Source organism: Triturus cristatus, chromosome 5_2 (assembly GCF_964204655.1).
Source record: "Triturus cristatus chromosome 5_2, aTriCri1.1, whole genome shotgun sequence".
Lineage (NCBI taxonomy): Eukaryota > Metazoa > Chordata > Amphibia > Caudata > Salamandridae > Triturus > Triturus cristatus.
Genome location: NC_140588.1, coordinates 734,246,796 through 734,264,206, shown reverse-complemented (window position 1 = coordinate 734,264,206; position 17,411 = coordinate 734,246,796). Strand labels below are relative to the sequence as shown.

Sequence of the window (17,411 nt, the reverse complement as noted above, 5' to 3'; positions counted from 1 at the left end):
ACAGTAAAGTAGTGGCTTCATTTAAAATGTTAAGGATGGATTCACAAAAGCATGTATGAGTATGGGAAGTGGTACTACAGGCATACTCTTTTAAATGCTCTTACATGCCTTTGTGATTTATCCCTCAAACATCCAACTCTCTATTAATAAATGTGCAATGCGGGCACAGTTCCTTTTCTTTGTACTAATTGTATATGAATTTTCCCTGACTACTCACATGCTATTACCATGTTATATGTTTTGGGCTAATTTACAAAGGAATGTAAGAATATGTAAAAGAGTACTGCAGGAGTACTAGTTTACATGATCCAAGGTGCATTTGTGAATGGCGCCCTTAGTCTCCATACCAGTACTAGGAGGTATTTTTTGAAATATTTAGAGCTCTTCATCATCATCAATAACAGGAAACCCACCAAAAGCACCTAAAGGTAAAGGTCAAGGTCTGAACCACAGAAAGGACCGTCCCTAGTTGTGTCTAAGAGATGCCCAATTTAGTGGGGGCAAATCACAAAAATTGACGGACTGGCATCACACACCACCAGGTGTCATGCTTCATCATCTGCCAGTCCTCGCCCTCTAAAAACCGCGTTTGATAGAGGGCGGACATACACCTGAAGACAGGGATACACTTCTAAACTAAGTGGGGGCCCAAACAAAACAAGCATTTGCAATGCAATAGGTCTCGCATTAACGCGAGTTTGAGCTATTGACATTGTAAATAGCAATGCCTTTTATTTATGTTTTTAAAAAGAAAACAAAAATAAAAGGCATTGTTATTTGCAATGTCAATAGCTCAAACTTGTGTTAATGCGAGACCTATTGCATTGCAAATGCTTTTTATAAAGGTGTTTTTGCTGCATGGGCATCCAATCCTTTGCCTCTCTTCAGAGTGCATAGAGTGATGGTCACATATGTGCCAACTGTGATTACGATTCTCTGAGAAAGTGTGTGAAGGAATTACAAATGTTTCGAAATATGGAAAGCACCTGGGGAAAACTTTTTGGTGGTAGACACCACTCCCCTTGTGGGAAACTGGCTTGCTCGCTTTTGTTTTGGCATGCCCTATGCGGGCTGTGAAGTAAGAAGGTGATGGGTGTCGAGGGGACGTGAGCGGCATCCGCCTAAGAAAAAAATTGAACACCTGCCTATTTTTTAATTTATTTTTTACAAAGTAATCCCTGCCCCTAACACATGGCATTGGGAAACTGAAACATGTCTTCAGGACATGCCAAGTCCGCCCTTGCAAAAAGATCTTTGAAGCCTAAGGAAAGAATTCATTATCTAGAGCAAGAGTGTGTAGAGCAGAGGCCTTCAAACTGGGGGGAGAGCCCCCCTGGGGGGCCATAAGTGATCTCAGGCGGGGTGCCAGTCTCCGGCCAAGAGAAGCAGCATGCTTTGTTTCAAGTGTTAAAAATGCAATAGGTCGCGCCTTTGATTAAGTTAAAGCCATTTGCTTTGCTAATGGTTTTGTACAGCAAAGCAAATGGCTTTAACTTAATGAAATGCGAGACCGATTGCATTATTCCCGTTTTCAAATTCTCTAAATAGTTGTCTAAGTTCTCAAAAGACGGTAATTACCTCATGTAGTGTTGCTGTGCACGTTTAGTTGAAAGTTTATGCTTATGAAATAAGCTATTCTCAAGCATAAAAATGAATGTTGCATCGTTTCTCATCAAAATTACACACGCCGCAAGCTCTCAACATTGCCAGCATACAACACTTTTAAAAAGTTTTAAACTTTTTTGGGGGGGGGCAAAGTGAAACAAGACATAAATCTCAGAGCAGTGAAGTCACTCTACGTTCACAGGACCTGGAGCCTGAGTAGAAATGTAACCCCTGTGTCCATTCCTTTATTTCCCGGTGTATTCGGCACCACAGACCACTGCGGCCCTTGATCTGCTGGGAGCTGACATGCTGACAGGGCTGGGGAGACGCCGGCGCTGCTCCAGAGGTGTGATCCTCCGTAGTGAGTGTACGAGTGGGCATGGAGTGGCCCATAATGGCTGGGGAGATGCCGGCGCTGCTCTGGAGTTGTGATCCTCAGCAGTGAGTCAGCGAGCAGGCATGGAGGGGCCCATGATGGCTGGGGAGATGCCGGCGCTACTCTGGAGTTGTGATCCTCAGCAGTGAGTCAGCGAGCAGGCATGGAGGGGCCCATGATGGCTGGGGAGATGCCGTCGCTGCTCTGGAGGTGTGATCCTCAGCAGTGAGTCAGCGAGGGGGCATGGAGAGGCCCGTGATGGCTGGGTTCTGAAAGGAGCGCTGGCAGCACCTTAATAGCAGCAGCGACGGCGCATGGCACAGCAGCAGCCCCATCACCTGGCCTGCACCACGGCCCCTGACACTTGCAAAGTCAGTCTGGGGGGTGCCCCAGGGGCACCTGAATGTTATGAAATGAACGCGCCTCTCGCAAGATCGCACATCCCAGCCAAACAACATGGAAGTGCGGGTAGGGGGGTTGCCCAACACGGAGATACAAGCGGGAGGGTGGGGTGATTAACAAAGCACAGACAACGGGAGCGGGGAAGGTAGGGAAGAGGGAGGGGGGTAAAAGAAGGCACCAAAGCAGTCGTTCCTGCAGTAAGAGAAACGGAATAACGAAAGTAGTGCTCACAGTCTACATAACGCCTACCGTGTTAAAATACTTTACAGTAAATACAACAAACCGGTACCACTGTAATGGAAAGCGCCGCGGCCAGCCGTGAAGCGAGGACAGAGCATATTTAAACAAGCTCTTTGAAGAAGTCACAATGTTACAAGCGCGGCCGAAGCGGACCGCGCTTGTGCAATTTAAGCTGCCCGCAATGACAATGAAAAACAAGCATTGGCCGCGCAAAACGCGATAGGGGCGGGGAGAATGAACAAAGCGCGAGACGCGATGGTGGGGGGTGGGGGAGAGAAGCGGGAGTGTGGTGTGAAATAGCAGCAGGGAAGGAGGCGGAGAGGGGCTATGAGGGAGAGCGACGTAAAGCCATATGGCTGCTTTGCGCGCGTGCACGCCTCGTGCACTGTAGCTCTATGCCAGGGGAAGCACTTTAAAAACTCACTTACAAAATGTCTCAAAGAGACAGCTTTCGCTGTCTCAGCGAGACCTAAAAAGGAGTGAGTGAATTTAAAAACCATCATAGTATACCTGAACAATTTTTATTCTATGGGGTTACTATGTGGGATTAAAATATATAAGTGCGGTGAGTGGGGACCTTATCATCCCGTCGCCGCTGTGAATCAGTGATTGTTAATAGGGGGTCAACATGTTTCTGCCTGTATTGTCCACTTGGGTACGTGGCATTCGTCAGGACCTTAAATATTGGGCTCCAATCTTACCACTGGGGGCGTAGGCCTATAGCCAGCTGCCACCTGTTTAGAGAAACCTGTAAGAGAGAGGGGGTGAGACAAACATATAATACTCAAAATGGTTGTCATTCGGTAGACCTTGATGTGTCACAGTCACGCTCCATACTTACTGCTCTCTCCTAAAGTGAAAAAGGTGAAAAATGTATATGAGTGTCAGGCATCTGTGTTCACTCTGACATTCATGTGAAACAAATATAGAAGTCTTACCCTATTGGAAAAACCTATTTGCCCCATGGGAGGGGTAGGGGGGAAATCCTTGTGGCCACATTCTGGTGGGAGACGATGAAGACAAAAGGGTTAAAAACCAGACTGGTTGGGAAGGTATATCAAAGATACTGAATTAGTTAGCAGAAAAAACCGTCAGGGCGTGCTTGGTCTACTATAGTTTCAACCTGTTGGAAGAAGAAATCAGAACAATGACTTACAGTTCAAGGCGTACTCCCCGCTAGAAAACCTAGTGCTGCATGCGTCCAGCCTCCTCCCCGGTGACATTAAGTGTAGTGCGCAGCAAGCTTTTATACTGTTGGGTGGGATCGTGGCATGCGATATGGGTTTCAGGTGAGCGTGGCGCACAGTGATGATGATGCATTTCCTGTGTCCTGAGCGAAGCATGCAGAAAGGACTGCACGTTGCCTGTTTGTTGCCTGACCCTCGTGGGGGTGTGTCAGCACATGGCGCTGCTCTATGACACGCCGCTTCCTGTGTCCCGTCATTACCTCAGTGGTGGGGCGGGACCAGTTGGTCCAATGAAAGCGCCTGCCATAGATTCTGGAGATACAAGGGAGTGATTTAACGTGTGTAGACACGTTATATAGAAATATGGGAAACATGTGCCCTGCTCATGAGTATTATTTCATGACGGGAGCAATTTCGAGTATTTACACAGAAGAAAGGAAGAGAAAACAAACCCAGATTGTTTACAGTCAGGGTGACGGTGTGGTTAAACCCACAATTAGTGCACACGTTGATTTTACAGCTGTAAAATCAACTTGTGCACTAATTGTGGGTCATGAAATAATACTCATGAGCAGGGCACATGTTTCCCATATTTCCCCAGGCAATCATCTGAGGTAATGACGGGACACAGGAAGCAACAAACAGGCAACGTGCAGGACACAGGAAATGCAGCATCATCACTGTGCGCCACGCTCACCTGAAACCCATATCGCATGCCACGATCCCACCCAACAGTATAAAAGCTTGCTGCGCACTACACTTAATGTCACCGGGGAGGAGGCTGGACGCATGCAGCACTAGGTTTTCTAGCGGGGAGTACGCCTTGAACTGTAAGTCATTGTTCTGATTTCTTCTTCCAACAGGTTGAAACTATAGTAGAACAAGCACGCCCTGACGGTTTTTTCTGCTAACTAATTCAGTATCTTTGATATACCTTCCCAACCAGTCTGGTTTTTAACCCTTTTGTCTTCATCGTCTCCCACCAGAATGTGGCCACAAGGATTTCCCCCCTACCCCTCCCATGGGGCAAATAGGTTTTTCCAATAGGGTAAGACTTCTATATTTGTTTCACATGAATGTCAGAGTGAACACAGATGCCTGACACTCATATACATTTTTCACCTTTTTCACTTTAGGAGAGAGCAGTAAGTATGGAGCGTGACTGTGACACATCAAGGTCTACCGAATGACAACCATTTTGAGTATTATATGTTTGTCTCACCCCCTCTCTCTTACAGGTTTCTCTAAACAGGTGGCAGCTGGCTATAGGCCTACGCCCCCAGTGGTAAGATTGGAGCCCAATATTTAAGGTACTGACGAATGCCACGTACCCAAGTGGACAATACAGGCAGAAACATGTTGACCCCCTATTAACAATCACTGATTCACAGCGGCGACGGGATGATAAGGTCCCCACTCACCGCACTTATATATTTTAATCCCACATAGTAACCCCATAGAATAAAAATTGTTCAGGTATACTATGATGGTTTTTAAATTCACTCACTCCTTTTTTTGTTTGGGCCTCCACTTAGTTTAGAAGTGCATCCCTGTCTTCGGGTGTATGCCCGCCCTCTATCAAACGCGGTTTTTAGAGGGCGAGGACTGGCAGATGATGAAGCATGACACCTGGTGGTGTGTGATGCCAGTCCGTCAATTTTTGTGATTTGCCCCCACTAAATTGGGCATCTCTTAGACACAACTAGGGACGGTCCTTTCTGTGGTTCATAGCTTTGGTTGGAGGCTGACCGTTCTCTAGTGCCCTAACGCCTCTAGTTCCCTCCCCGGGCCAGACCCTGGGAGTAACTGTGGTTCAAAGGTCAAGGTCTCACATATTCAACAATTTCAATATTCAATCAGAAAATATGAGGGATAGTTTAGTGTCTCCCTAAAAACCATGGGTCACCAATCTATTTGTCAATTTAAAGTGATGGCCGTAGGACCAATCCATATTGCCAAACCCTCTTGGATGATGAACCCTGCATCTTTGGGCAGCTTGGGCACATGGGCTGATAACCATTTCTTAGGTCTGAAGCACACTAGGACAATATCCTTTCACACTGCACCACAGTTAACGTAACCCCTGTAACATATTTTGCACAATGTTTGTTTGCTTTGTGGGCATAAGGATGGATAGATACACAACTTTGCATACATTCTACACACAGGCACGGCCAGTACAGGTAACAGCGTTGGGGCGGGGGGGCGGGGCGAGAGGAAGTCGATATACAATGGGATAGGGAAAATAAAATAAATAAACAATACCATTGACCTTGGGCTCGCTGCATCACCGACTTGTCGATGCGGTGAGCGCAAGGTCATTTGTTTTATTTATGTATTTATTTTATTTTCCCTATCCTTTCATATGTCGATTTCCCCCCCCACACCACCTCCGCCCCCACCTCACAGCACCACTGTTCTTACCTGTACTGGCCACGCTTGTCCACACAGATAGATGACATTGCGTGAATACCTCTGTTGAGGTCATGACTGACACTGTCTCCAGCCCTGAACTTTTAAACTAAAAATGAAGCAGGGCTATTCAGAAAGGTATGTTACATTTGTGAGTAATTAACACATGTAACATTACTCTTACACTTTTGAATAACTACTACTTTTGGCTATTCACAAAATCCAAATATAAAGATACTCAGAGATGTAGACATACACGTCTTCAAAACCTGAAAAGGAGGTGGAGCCTACCGTACAAGTGTAAGTTACTGCTAAAAAAGATGTAATATGTCTAGCACCATACATGGTCAATCCTGGTACTGCAAGACCCTCCCATAGACAATAAAGGTGGTGAGAACTGAATTGTAAACCCCATAGAAAGTAATGTTAATTTAAATTACATTATTTAGAATAGATATAGAGAAATATAATTTTTTGTTAAAAATATAAGAAAGTAATTTTTTATTTAATCATGAAATATTTTGTATAACATTTGATTCTATTTAAAAATTCATGTGATAGTAATTTAATATAATTAAATTCACTTTCATTAATTCTATACCTCACATTTAATATTTATTAATCCATACCGACAATATTTTTTTACTTCACTTCTACATTTAATATAAATATAAAACATTAATTTATATTAATATGTAACATAAAAATATTTTACAAACTTTTTCCAAGTTTAATAAACTTTTTAACTTTTCCATCTACTTTATCATGCGTCTATCTCCGCCACCGTGATGGAGATCTTTTTATGCTTAAGTATAGGGAACATTTCCCTATAATTTACCATGAGGAAATTTCTTCCCCGATTGCAGAGATCTCTATATGGTAAAGTATAGGGAAAAGTACAAAAGTTTATTAAACTTGGAAAAAGTTTGAAAAAAATATGTTTATGTTTTATATATATATAAATATATAGATATATATAAGTAAATTCATTTTCTCTAGTTATTTTAAATGTAAAATTAAAGACAAAAATGCTACCACACTTTTAAACTAATGTATAATTACATCTTTAATTATTGTAAGTGTATTAAAATGTATTACAATGATTTTTCTCAAGTTTAAATGAAAAAGTAATTTCAAAGCTTAAGTAAAATAAAATAGTATGCATTAAGAATTTTTAAAAGTGATGTCTAGAATTACTTAAAATTAATTTAGGTGTATTTAAAAAATGTTTTGTTCCATTAATTTTATCTTTAAAAATATTTTTAACATATTTCAAATGTCATTACTAAAAATGTACTATATAAATTAACTTTATTTAATTTAACATTATTTCCTATGGGGCTTTATTTTAAGTCCCTTACTCCATTAATTGATACCACTGGAGGATGTTCTACGACCAGTGGTTGGCCATGTGTGGTGCCTGACTTACTTCAGCTCTGAGCTAGAGTATTTTAGTCGCATTTTGGGTCCCTTTTTGGCTGTAGTACCTTTAGAAGTGCAGTTTGAGAATAGCAACAGGCTTATTCTCTTGTGGGTGGGTACATGTATCTCCTTAAATACCTCTGCGGCTCTCCTTTAATCTCTCCCAACTCCACCCTATCCCCTCCCCATTAGTAGGCAATGTTCCCAATTTTCCTGCCACCCCCCTGTGTTCTTCCCACATTTAATTTCATAACACATACTTATGTGCGTAGAGTCTCTGCACTATGGGCATAGATGACCACACATACAAAGATAAGAGAGGCGACGCCCTAAACTCTACATGAAGATTTGCAAGTATGGTTTTGTAGTATGTTTTGCAATAACACAAAATGTACTACAAAATTCAGTTTGCAAATAGGCCTCATTGTTTTATTTGTTTTAGTCTAGTTAGTTTAATGAAAGCAAAACAAAATTGCAACTTCTAGACCGCATTACCATATAACTCTCAATTCCAAGTTTGGAAATGGTGTCTGTAATGGCCTGGAGGGAGATGGTCATTAAAACAATGACATCTGTGCATGTGTAATGGAGAGATCTCCATAGCAGAATGATTGTATATAAGATACAACAACATTATTAGATCAATGTATTTGAAGATCTGTGAGCACTACACGTTTATAGTGCTATTTTTGACCATCAATGAACCACCTGTCATAGATGTTTAGAGAACATCTTGAATCTATTATGTATATTTCCCTGCAAAAAACTTTGAGTGGTAACAATGAATCCTACATAACTGATGTGAGAAATTGGGTTGCTAGTTGAGGGGGATATGAGCCCTTTGCAAGCAACAGCCACAATCCTTGTCAAGGTAACCCACAAGAGTCACTAAATTAACCTGTGTTTAACCCTCTGGTAGCTTTGCACAAAAGCAGTCAGGCTTAACCTATAGGGCATGTGTAATGTCGTAACACTAATAAAGTGAAAACGCATCACAATTAGAAGTTGTTGAAAGTTGATTAAATAATTTGACACCAAAACAAGAAAAATCCAACAATAGATATGCAATTTTAAAGATTCAAAGAAAGTATAGTGCCTGAAAGCACAAAGCTTCACGCGCAGTTTTCTGGTGGTGCGAGACCAGGTGAAAGTCACAAGTTCCGGCTGACCTCTTTGGAGCACAGGCCAGATACCGGTACCTGGTTAGTCCTGCTAAATAAATTACATTCTGAAGTCCAGTGTGAAGAGTTCCATTCCCAGTGGAGGAGGCCATGAGGGGCGTGGAGAGCATCACAGATGGTTGTCACTGTTGCACGAATAGCAGGTTGGGTATCATGAACAGTTCTCGATGTAGCACGAAGATCCTGTCGGGCATCACATACAGAGTTGCTCTAGCTTCACATTGGAAGTCATCATGGGCTGGTATGAAGTGCAGATCTTGCAATGCCAATTGTTGCTGGAGTTCATTACAGCATGAAGTGTCGGGCTCACAGGAGCTTCGCGTTGGCAGTCGTCTCACACAGCAAGATCTTGGTGTGAACAGACCTGTTCGAAGGCGCAAAGAGCCCAAAACCTCATTATTTCTCCTTTTTTGTTCGGACGAGCTCAACTGATGCCACACCAGAGGTCCAGGACCTGGCGGGCACCTCTTGTTGATCAGGAACTCACTCCAGCCAAGGGCAGCAGGGCTCAGGCAGGTCAAGTTGCAGGTCCAGGAAGATCCAATAAAGCAGGTCAGCTTGGCAGTTCAGTCATCTGACCCTTTAAGTCACTTCAGCCTTTGATGAAGGGTGCTGGTTCAGTCTTCCTTCTCAAACAGCAGGACAGGTCTCAAGCAGGAGAGTAATCCTCTCACAGCAGGCAGTCCTTCAACTGTAGTGTCCACAGGTCCAGGAGAGTACTGAAGAGTGGGTCCAAAGACCCCCTTTTATCATCTGGTGCCCACTTTGAAGTTAAAGAAACTTTTGGAGTTTTTCTCCTTCAGAGGTGTCTGGAATTTGCTGTCTCTCTGCCTTTATTCCAGTCTGTCTGCAGGTACAATGGGCTAGAGTGAAGTACTTTGTGTGTGAGTTGAGGCAGTATCTTTGAAGTTCAAGTGTGACGGGTGAGAGCTCTGCCTCCTCATCATGTCAAGGTGGCCCATCCACCAAAACCCAGACCTTCTATTATTTAGATGTCTGGGAGGAATACACAAAGACCAAATGCCAACTACACCTAGTCATATGACCCAGGAACAGGCTGCAGGCACCAAATGGTTTAGGTAAGAAAATGCAAACTTTCTAAAAGTGGCATTTTCAGAGTTGCGACTTAAAATACGACTTTACTATTATAGAGACTATTGAATTACAATTTCACAGACAACAAACATGACATCCCTACCTCCTCTTAAGCAAAAGCTATCACTTCTTAAATGTAATAAGGTAACCCCCCACATTATTTTATTGGTGTAGTAGACATTGAAGTAGTGAAAAACTAATTTAAGAGTTTTTCACTACCAGGACATGTAAAATCTAAAAATGCATGTCCTACTTTTGAAATACACTGCACCCTGCTGTATGGTCTGCTTAGGCCCTACTCTTGGGGTGCCCTATACGTATTAAAAACGAAGGTTTAGACCTAGCAAAAGTTTTTTTTTCCAAGGTCGAAATGGCAGTTTAAAACAAACTGTACATGCAGGTACAATCACAGGCCTGAGATATGTTTAAAAAGGCTACATAAATGGGTGGCGCAATAAGTCCTGCAGGCCCAATCATAGCATTTAATTAACAGGCCATGGGTACGTGTAATACCACTTTATTAGGGACTTATAAGTAAATGAAATGTGCCTAGGGGTTTAAGCCAATTTTTCAATGTTTGATTGGGAAGAGCACAGGCACTTTGCAATATTTATCAGTGGTAAATTGCACAGAGCCCTAAAGCTAACAAAAATGAATTCAGCAAAAAGGAGGAGTTAAAAGTTTGCTGGGACCCTGCAAATAGGGCAAGGTCCAACAACTGTGAACAATGAAACTACTAAAGAGAAGCAAATGGAACAATTCTTTTAAAAACTTGTAAAGAATGTTGTTTTTTTCAAAAACAGAAAAAACTAACCATGGGCAGAGTATGCGGAGTGGTGCTATGTGTAGTTCCACTGAGTTAAAAAAAAAACTCAGTGGAACTATGCTCCGCTCCGCCCCAGGCCCACAGAAAGGTTTAAAAAACATTTTTAAAAACCCACTTACCTTCTCTGCAGGCCGCCCTCCTCCCCACCACGGTGTCTCATTCTTTCCGTCGTCCTCCTCTTCGCGTTCCCGCATGCATCACATCTTGCATGAACTGCGCATGAAAGAAGGAGGAGACACCGCGGCGAGGAGGAGGGCGGCCCGCAGCGAAGGTAAGGGGTTTTACAAATACATTTTGTAAAGGTTGTTGGCCTCGGCTGAGGGGCGTACTCCGCTCCGCCACAGAGTCGGAGTTTTGCCACAACTTCGCGTTCGCAGCTGAGCGCAGAGTTGGTAAAACTCCGCAAACTCTGCAGGCGGAGCGGAGTACTCGGCCCGGGGTTAGAAAAAACCATGCAAGTGCAGTGATCATGTGATGTGGTAGACCCTTGCATTCCATGCCCCTGAATTAAAAAATCCTCCCAACATCAATGTAAATCAGTATAATTGGGAGAAAATAGAGATCTATTCATCTGGCATCGCTGTCCATTTTCATACCTCAGGATCACTGTTGATTTCTTCAGAGTGGAGTTTAGGCAAGGCAGAAGGTGCTCACCCCCTCAGCCCCCATTGCAGCCTTCCTGTTCCAGTGAGACAACACCATGACAACACAAGAGCTGGCCCTGTTGCATTTTGGAAATGTATATTGGAAACTGAAGGAAAATGCCCTAATGTTGGCAACAATCAGAGACACTTCTTGCTGTTACCTCCCACCTAAACCAGCCTCTGAAAATTCCTCTTATGTGGCTATTGCCCAGTGGCAGCCTTGCACTAAAATGATGCTGGCTCCCACTCAGATGAAATCTGCATGCTAGGCAACCTATTTTGTATTATAAGAAACATAATATAAATATTAAATTATCATCATCATCACCATTTAAACTTTATTTCGTTCATCTCAACCATAAAAGTGCAAGTGCGTGCAGTACAGAGTTGGTAAATTGAGTTAATTGGAATAATACATTAAATAAATTACAATCAGGAAAGTGCAAATGCATACAATAGAAATCTTCAAGTTTGAATACATGTAAAAAATGCACTAAATACATTTCTTAAATCACTAATAAAAAATATATCAATCAGATAAGAAGGCAATTAAGATAACAGCTAAAAGAGATAAATGATATGGCCAAGATACAACCAGTTTAAGTGCATTAGGGATCCCACTGTGAAATTACCATAAGAGAATAAAACCTTGTACTATTTTGCAAAGGCCCAGGGTTACTGCCTAACTCTCGTTTAGAGTGTTGGGAGAGTGAAAGGGATAAACCATAAGGCACGCCAAATCACGTCTTTAGTGTGTGCCTTCTGAGTATCCACATTTTTACAACTTGGTGACTGCGCAGGCAACTAGTAGTCTTGTATTGGATTTTAGGATGTACAGCGCCTCTTGGCGGCATCGTGTTCCCAACAATCTGCAGATGGGTGCTAACCATTTACATCTAGGGAAGTTATACATCGGACAAGAAAAGAAAATATGGGTATTTGACTCAACAGAGGAAGGGCAGCCAGGGCAGTGCATCTGCGCAGATGAGGGCCATCGCTACGTGCCTGAAAAGGATTTCACAGGAAGGGATCCATATCTGAATTGGATATAGAGCTTCCTATCCTGTGGAATCGTAATAGCCTCCATGTATTGCTCGTATGCGCTTTGGAATTTAAAATCCATAAATTCTATTGCGAGTCGGCCTCCAGACGAGTGTGATACATTGGACTCGGCCACCCAATTCCAGAATTGAGCATTAACTAGCCCTTTGCTTGGTAATAGCCAGTGGTCTTTAACATCCCAAGAGCCCCCTAAGCCTATTGCTGTGAGTAGTTCCCTGACTTTAGAAAACCACCCGATTTTATTGAAGTGGTCAAGTTTAAAAACTTCATCGGATGCAGCAGCATAATGATAGAGCTCTTGGGTTGATTTCAGGCACACCCAAAAAAGCAGGGGGCGAAGTCGTGATTTGTCCACAATGAATGGTCTACCCATATCTAAACTTAAAGGAAGAAGTGGGGTACTCTGGGGAAGGGAACAGAGCGATCTCAAAAAATTGTTCTCAATAATGAGGAGGACCTCCAGATGATCAAACCCCCAGAGTTCAGCCCCGTACAGAGCGGAGACCACTGCTTTGTGGTCGTAAATTTGTAGTGGCGCTGCTATTGGTCTTGACTGGGAGCATCTATGCTCCTTCATCAGAGCCCTAGTGATCTGCTTCTGTTGATGGAGCCGCTTAGTAATGTGGTGCTTCTAGGACATATCCTCATAGAGGGTCACGCCCAAGTAGTCGAATATTGCTACTCTCTCATGGGGAATCCCCGAGGGTCAAGTTCCCTTTAAACGGTTTGTGTGGATTAATTAAAAGAAGTTTTGTTCTCAATGTGTTGACCTCCAGACCTCTCAATTCACAGAAAGCATCAAAATGATCTAACAACAGTTTAAGACCACTGGGGGTCTTGGAGACCAACAGCGTGTTGTCTGCAAACAGCGAGGTTGTTACTTTGGCGCACCCCAAAGTAGGGGCATCTGCTGGGATTTATGCTAGCTGGTTGACCACTCCATTAATAAAAAGCGAAAACAGGGTAGGAGCCAACACACAGCCCTGTCTGACCCCCTGTCAACACTAATCGGATCTGTCAGCTTCCCTTGTTCCCTCCAGAGGACCTTTGTGAAATTATCTTCATGGAGGCGAATGACCAACTCGAGGATTGGGGGAGAGAGACCCAGCTCCTGCAGGACGTGCCATAGTTTGTACCTGGGGATGAGATCGAAAGCCAACTTCAAGTCGATAAAAGCTATATAGAGACTGCCCCTTTCTATAGTAACTGTTTTCCAGGCCAATAATGAATATCAAAAAACCTGAATGATGGTGCTGACTTTCTTTCTAAACCCTGCTTGGAATGGGGATAGGATGTTAGTCTCCTCCATCCAAGTCATGATCTGCATAAGAAGTGCACAGGAGAAGACCTTTTGGGCACCATCGAGCCTGTAGTTGGAAGGTAGCGAGCGATCGACCTTCTTAAAAACTGAGATAATCTTGGCTTCATTCCACGAGGGCAGTATTGGGGCCCCAACAGCAATTCCATTAGCAAGGACCCAGATATACTTGGACCAGTTGGCAGTATCATGAAGAAAAACATCGCCAGGTACGCCATCAGGCCCAACGCTTTGTTCCTAACCACTGAGTTTATACTTTGCATGATTTCCTCTAAGGAAAAAAACTCAGTGTTCCGAGGGTTCTTGCAGTCAGTGATTGAGCTTTCGCTAACCTTGGCTCCTGTTCCAGTGTAGACTGCGGGGAAGTGCTCATGTTAGGAGGAAATTGCAATGTTGTTGGTCGGAGGCCTCGGTCTATCGGTGTCACCCCTGGTCTCCAAAAGCCAAAATTGTTGTGAATCCTTACTCTGGCAGGCATCCTTCATCTGGAGCCACTGATTCTCCTCCCAGTCGTTTTTGGCCTTGGCCTGTGCTTTCTTGTATGATCTCCTTACTTCTTTTAGATCCAACATATTGTTAGCTCTAATGACATTGGCCAATTGTGATCTTAAATATCTGCACTTCTGATTAAACCACGAGAAATGGGATCTAGTTGTCCATGTGGTACAGTTATACATTCTCTATTATTACTTCATACTAAATTTTTTACCAAGATGAGATGCTCAGATGCAAACCTGTAACAGAAGAGGCTAACAAACATACATCAACTGATGCTGAACAACATAAACCCAGTAGGTCATAGGAATACCGATTGCCACATTTACACCCTTGCAAGTAGACTGAAGAGCATGGAATATTATGAAATGGAACCAGAGATTGGCACATTGTGGGATAAAAGAACTGATAATGGGGCTGATTCTAGATTCTATTCTTAACAAAAGATCCTATAAAGATAAATACTCAAAAGAATAGAGGGGCATGCTAGTGTAAATGTAACAGCACACAATTGTCACAATGTAGATATTAAAATAAGAACTTGCGGTTAAATTCAAACATAAGTTTATAGACTTATCATAATTCAAGAATGAGGCTAAAACCTGACTTTGCAATGCCTAGCCAACTTGGACACACTAAGCCCAATAGAATAGCACAATGAGGAGGACTTATAATGACCCAAAAGTGCTCAATGCTAAACATATATGGAGTACATGTCCTTTACTGTAATTGAGCATTTTAAATACAAAAGTGATACTGTGCAGGCAAATGTTCACATCACTGAATTAATTCAAATATAGAAATGAAAATAATTAAAAAGTTGACATATTAAATATATTTGATTTTTTTAGAGGCGTATTGGATGGACTTTTGGAGACGTATCCATGGAGACCACCTCTAACGTTAGATTTCAAGACATTTGGAGTAGAAACACCTAGTGGTAAGTGAAACGTTTATAATGGTAGATATTGTAATATGTACAGCATGTCTACAAACCATCCAGACAAAGATATATTGGTATTTTTCATTGCTTAAAAAAGTTTTAATATTAAATAAAGATCTTTTTACAGATGATTAGAAATATATGTAATGTATTCTATTTGACACTAGATGTATGTATATGTAGAGTGAGCATAATGGGTAATCCTATATCATGGTCTTATATTTCCATTGAGGATATATGGTTATAATAAAAAACAAAGCTGAACACTGAATGTTTTTTGAAATGCCATCAAAACTGAGATGGCAATGTAGGAATACATCATACAATTCCTATTATTCTTTTTTATACTGCATGTTTATTTTATCAAGAAAACAATTCTTACATGTTTTGTTTCTGCGTCTATTCCAACATATTTAATAAACCAAGGCTCCTTTCAAGAATTCTCTAAATATTTTTTTATAGTGGGCATATGAAACTCCCAACATAATAAAATACACAGGAACATTCTCAAATGTACACTACAAATTTACTCTTACATCAAATGTGTTTTGTATTCTGACGCTGTGTGGCAGTCACTTCATATTCCTTTCATTTATGCCTTGTTTGTGTGCCTTTCAGCTGTTGTATTTTGAGCAATTTCCAAAATTTCACACAGGCCATAACTGGGAAGAATAATTGTTTGTTCGCCTTCAATATGAGATTCATTTATAATAAATTTAAAAAACCTGCAGATGTATAAAAGATGAAGAGATTAATATATAATTTGGTGCTCAGAATAAAATATTTTATGACAAAGTCAGGAAGCTATTAAAAAAAAAACATGTTGGCAATCACAGCACTAATTAAAAGATGAAGGAACGAATTCAAGGACTAACTTTCACAGAAAACCCTGAAGAGTTTAATTAAATAGGACATAATTGATTCCTCTATGCTGATTGTGCCCATTACACTGTGCGACTTAAGTATGAAATCTATGAAAATAACGAATTAACATATATATAAAAAAAAATAGAATAAATATAAAATAAGACATGTCATACCATGGATGTAATTGTTTTTATATGTACTTAAAACATATAAAGCCAACTATTAAATACACATCCAAGAAGTCAATAATAGTGTTTCACTGTCTAAAATTCAATGAGAAGATCACATTGAACAGAGGAGATTCTGGGACACTCAAAATATTAAATGGTGGAAAATAAAGACAGACTTAACCAGGTGTAACCAATACCTAATTGGTTGAAATGCATTGGCGTCTTTGTACATCAATTTCTCTGTATCCTGAAATAAACCAATGAAATGTGAGCTATTTTGAATGCTGCTGTTACTTAGCGAAATATCCCTTCCAGGACTGGTTCAACCAAGAGCAGGCACTGGCACAGTTGAGTGTTATGAGAAATGAAAATCATTTTGCTTGTGATCTGTACAGTAAATATGTACTACACTGTTTTTTTATCGTTGATGAGTGTAAGGAGGGGTAATGACTCACAAAAGGTGAAATCGCAGGTTGATTACCCTCTCTCTACCCTCTATGCACATCTATATGTATAGTTTATTCCATATTGATCTTGCTTGTGTATAGGTATACACACAAGTATTTAAGCAGTACCAGAGTATGATCTCATTGCATTGGCCCAAAGTCTGAAGAACAATAGTTTTATCTGTACTGTGTTAGTGGCATGGGATTTAACTTTTACACTAATAATTTTGTGAACGGGTGTTTAGTACTACACTTGCTCCAAATAAAGTTTTATTTGGCCACATTTATCGTCAATGGCATGACAAGAATATATATACTAGATCACTTTTGGTCTGTGTTTTTTCATTCAATTTCTATGATACCTAGAGTTTAAGAATACACTATACCTTTATTTTACAATTTGCACTGAAAACAGTTCTCATTCATGACCCACTCCAGTGTGACATCTGACATTCTCTATGAAGAATATGTATAGTATGCATTTGTGAGGAATAACATGTTTACACACATTTATAATGTACATGCTATTCTGTATTGATATGCTTGTTCCAATCAAGGTTCACAAAAAAGAGTGACGTGCTATAACAGATCAATCAAGTAGATTCCTCTTTGTCTAAGATACCAAGTTTCAAGAGTTGGCTTTAAAATCTAGAAGGATTGTTCTTATATAAAATATTTAAAATAAGTCTTCCGGGGCGTGGCCAAGATGGCGGCGGTGTA

The 17,411-nt window shown here is 41.4% G+C and overlaps 1 protein-coding gene across 1 annotated transcript in view; it reads left to right on the top strand.

The window, feature by feature from the left end:
- Positions 1-17,411, top strand: part of TBX22 (T-box transcription factor 22) — an 87,809-nt gene that overhangs the window by 59,497 nt on the left and 10,901 nt on the right. Inside the window, exon 7 of the mRNA XM_085607841.1 lies at positions 15,117-15,205. Within this exon, the coding sequence (XP_085463967.1) occupies positions 15,117-15,205 (89 nt within the window). The remainder of the gene's footprint in view (positions 1-15,116; positions 15,206-17,411) is intronic.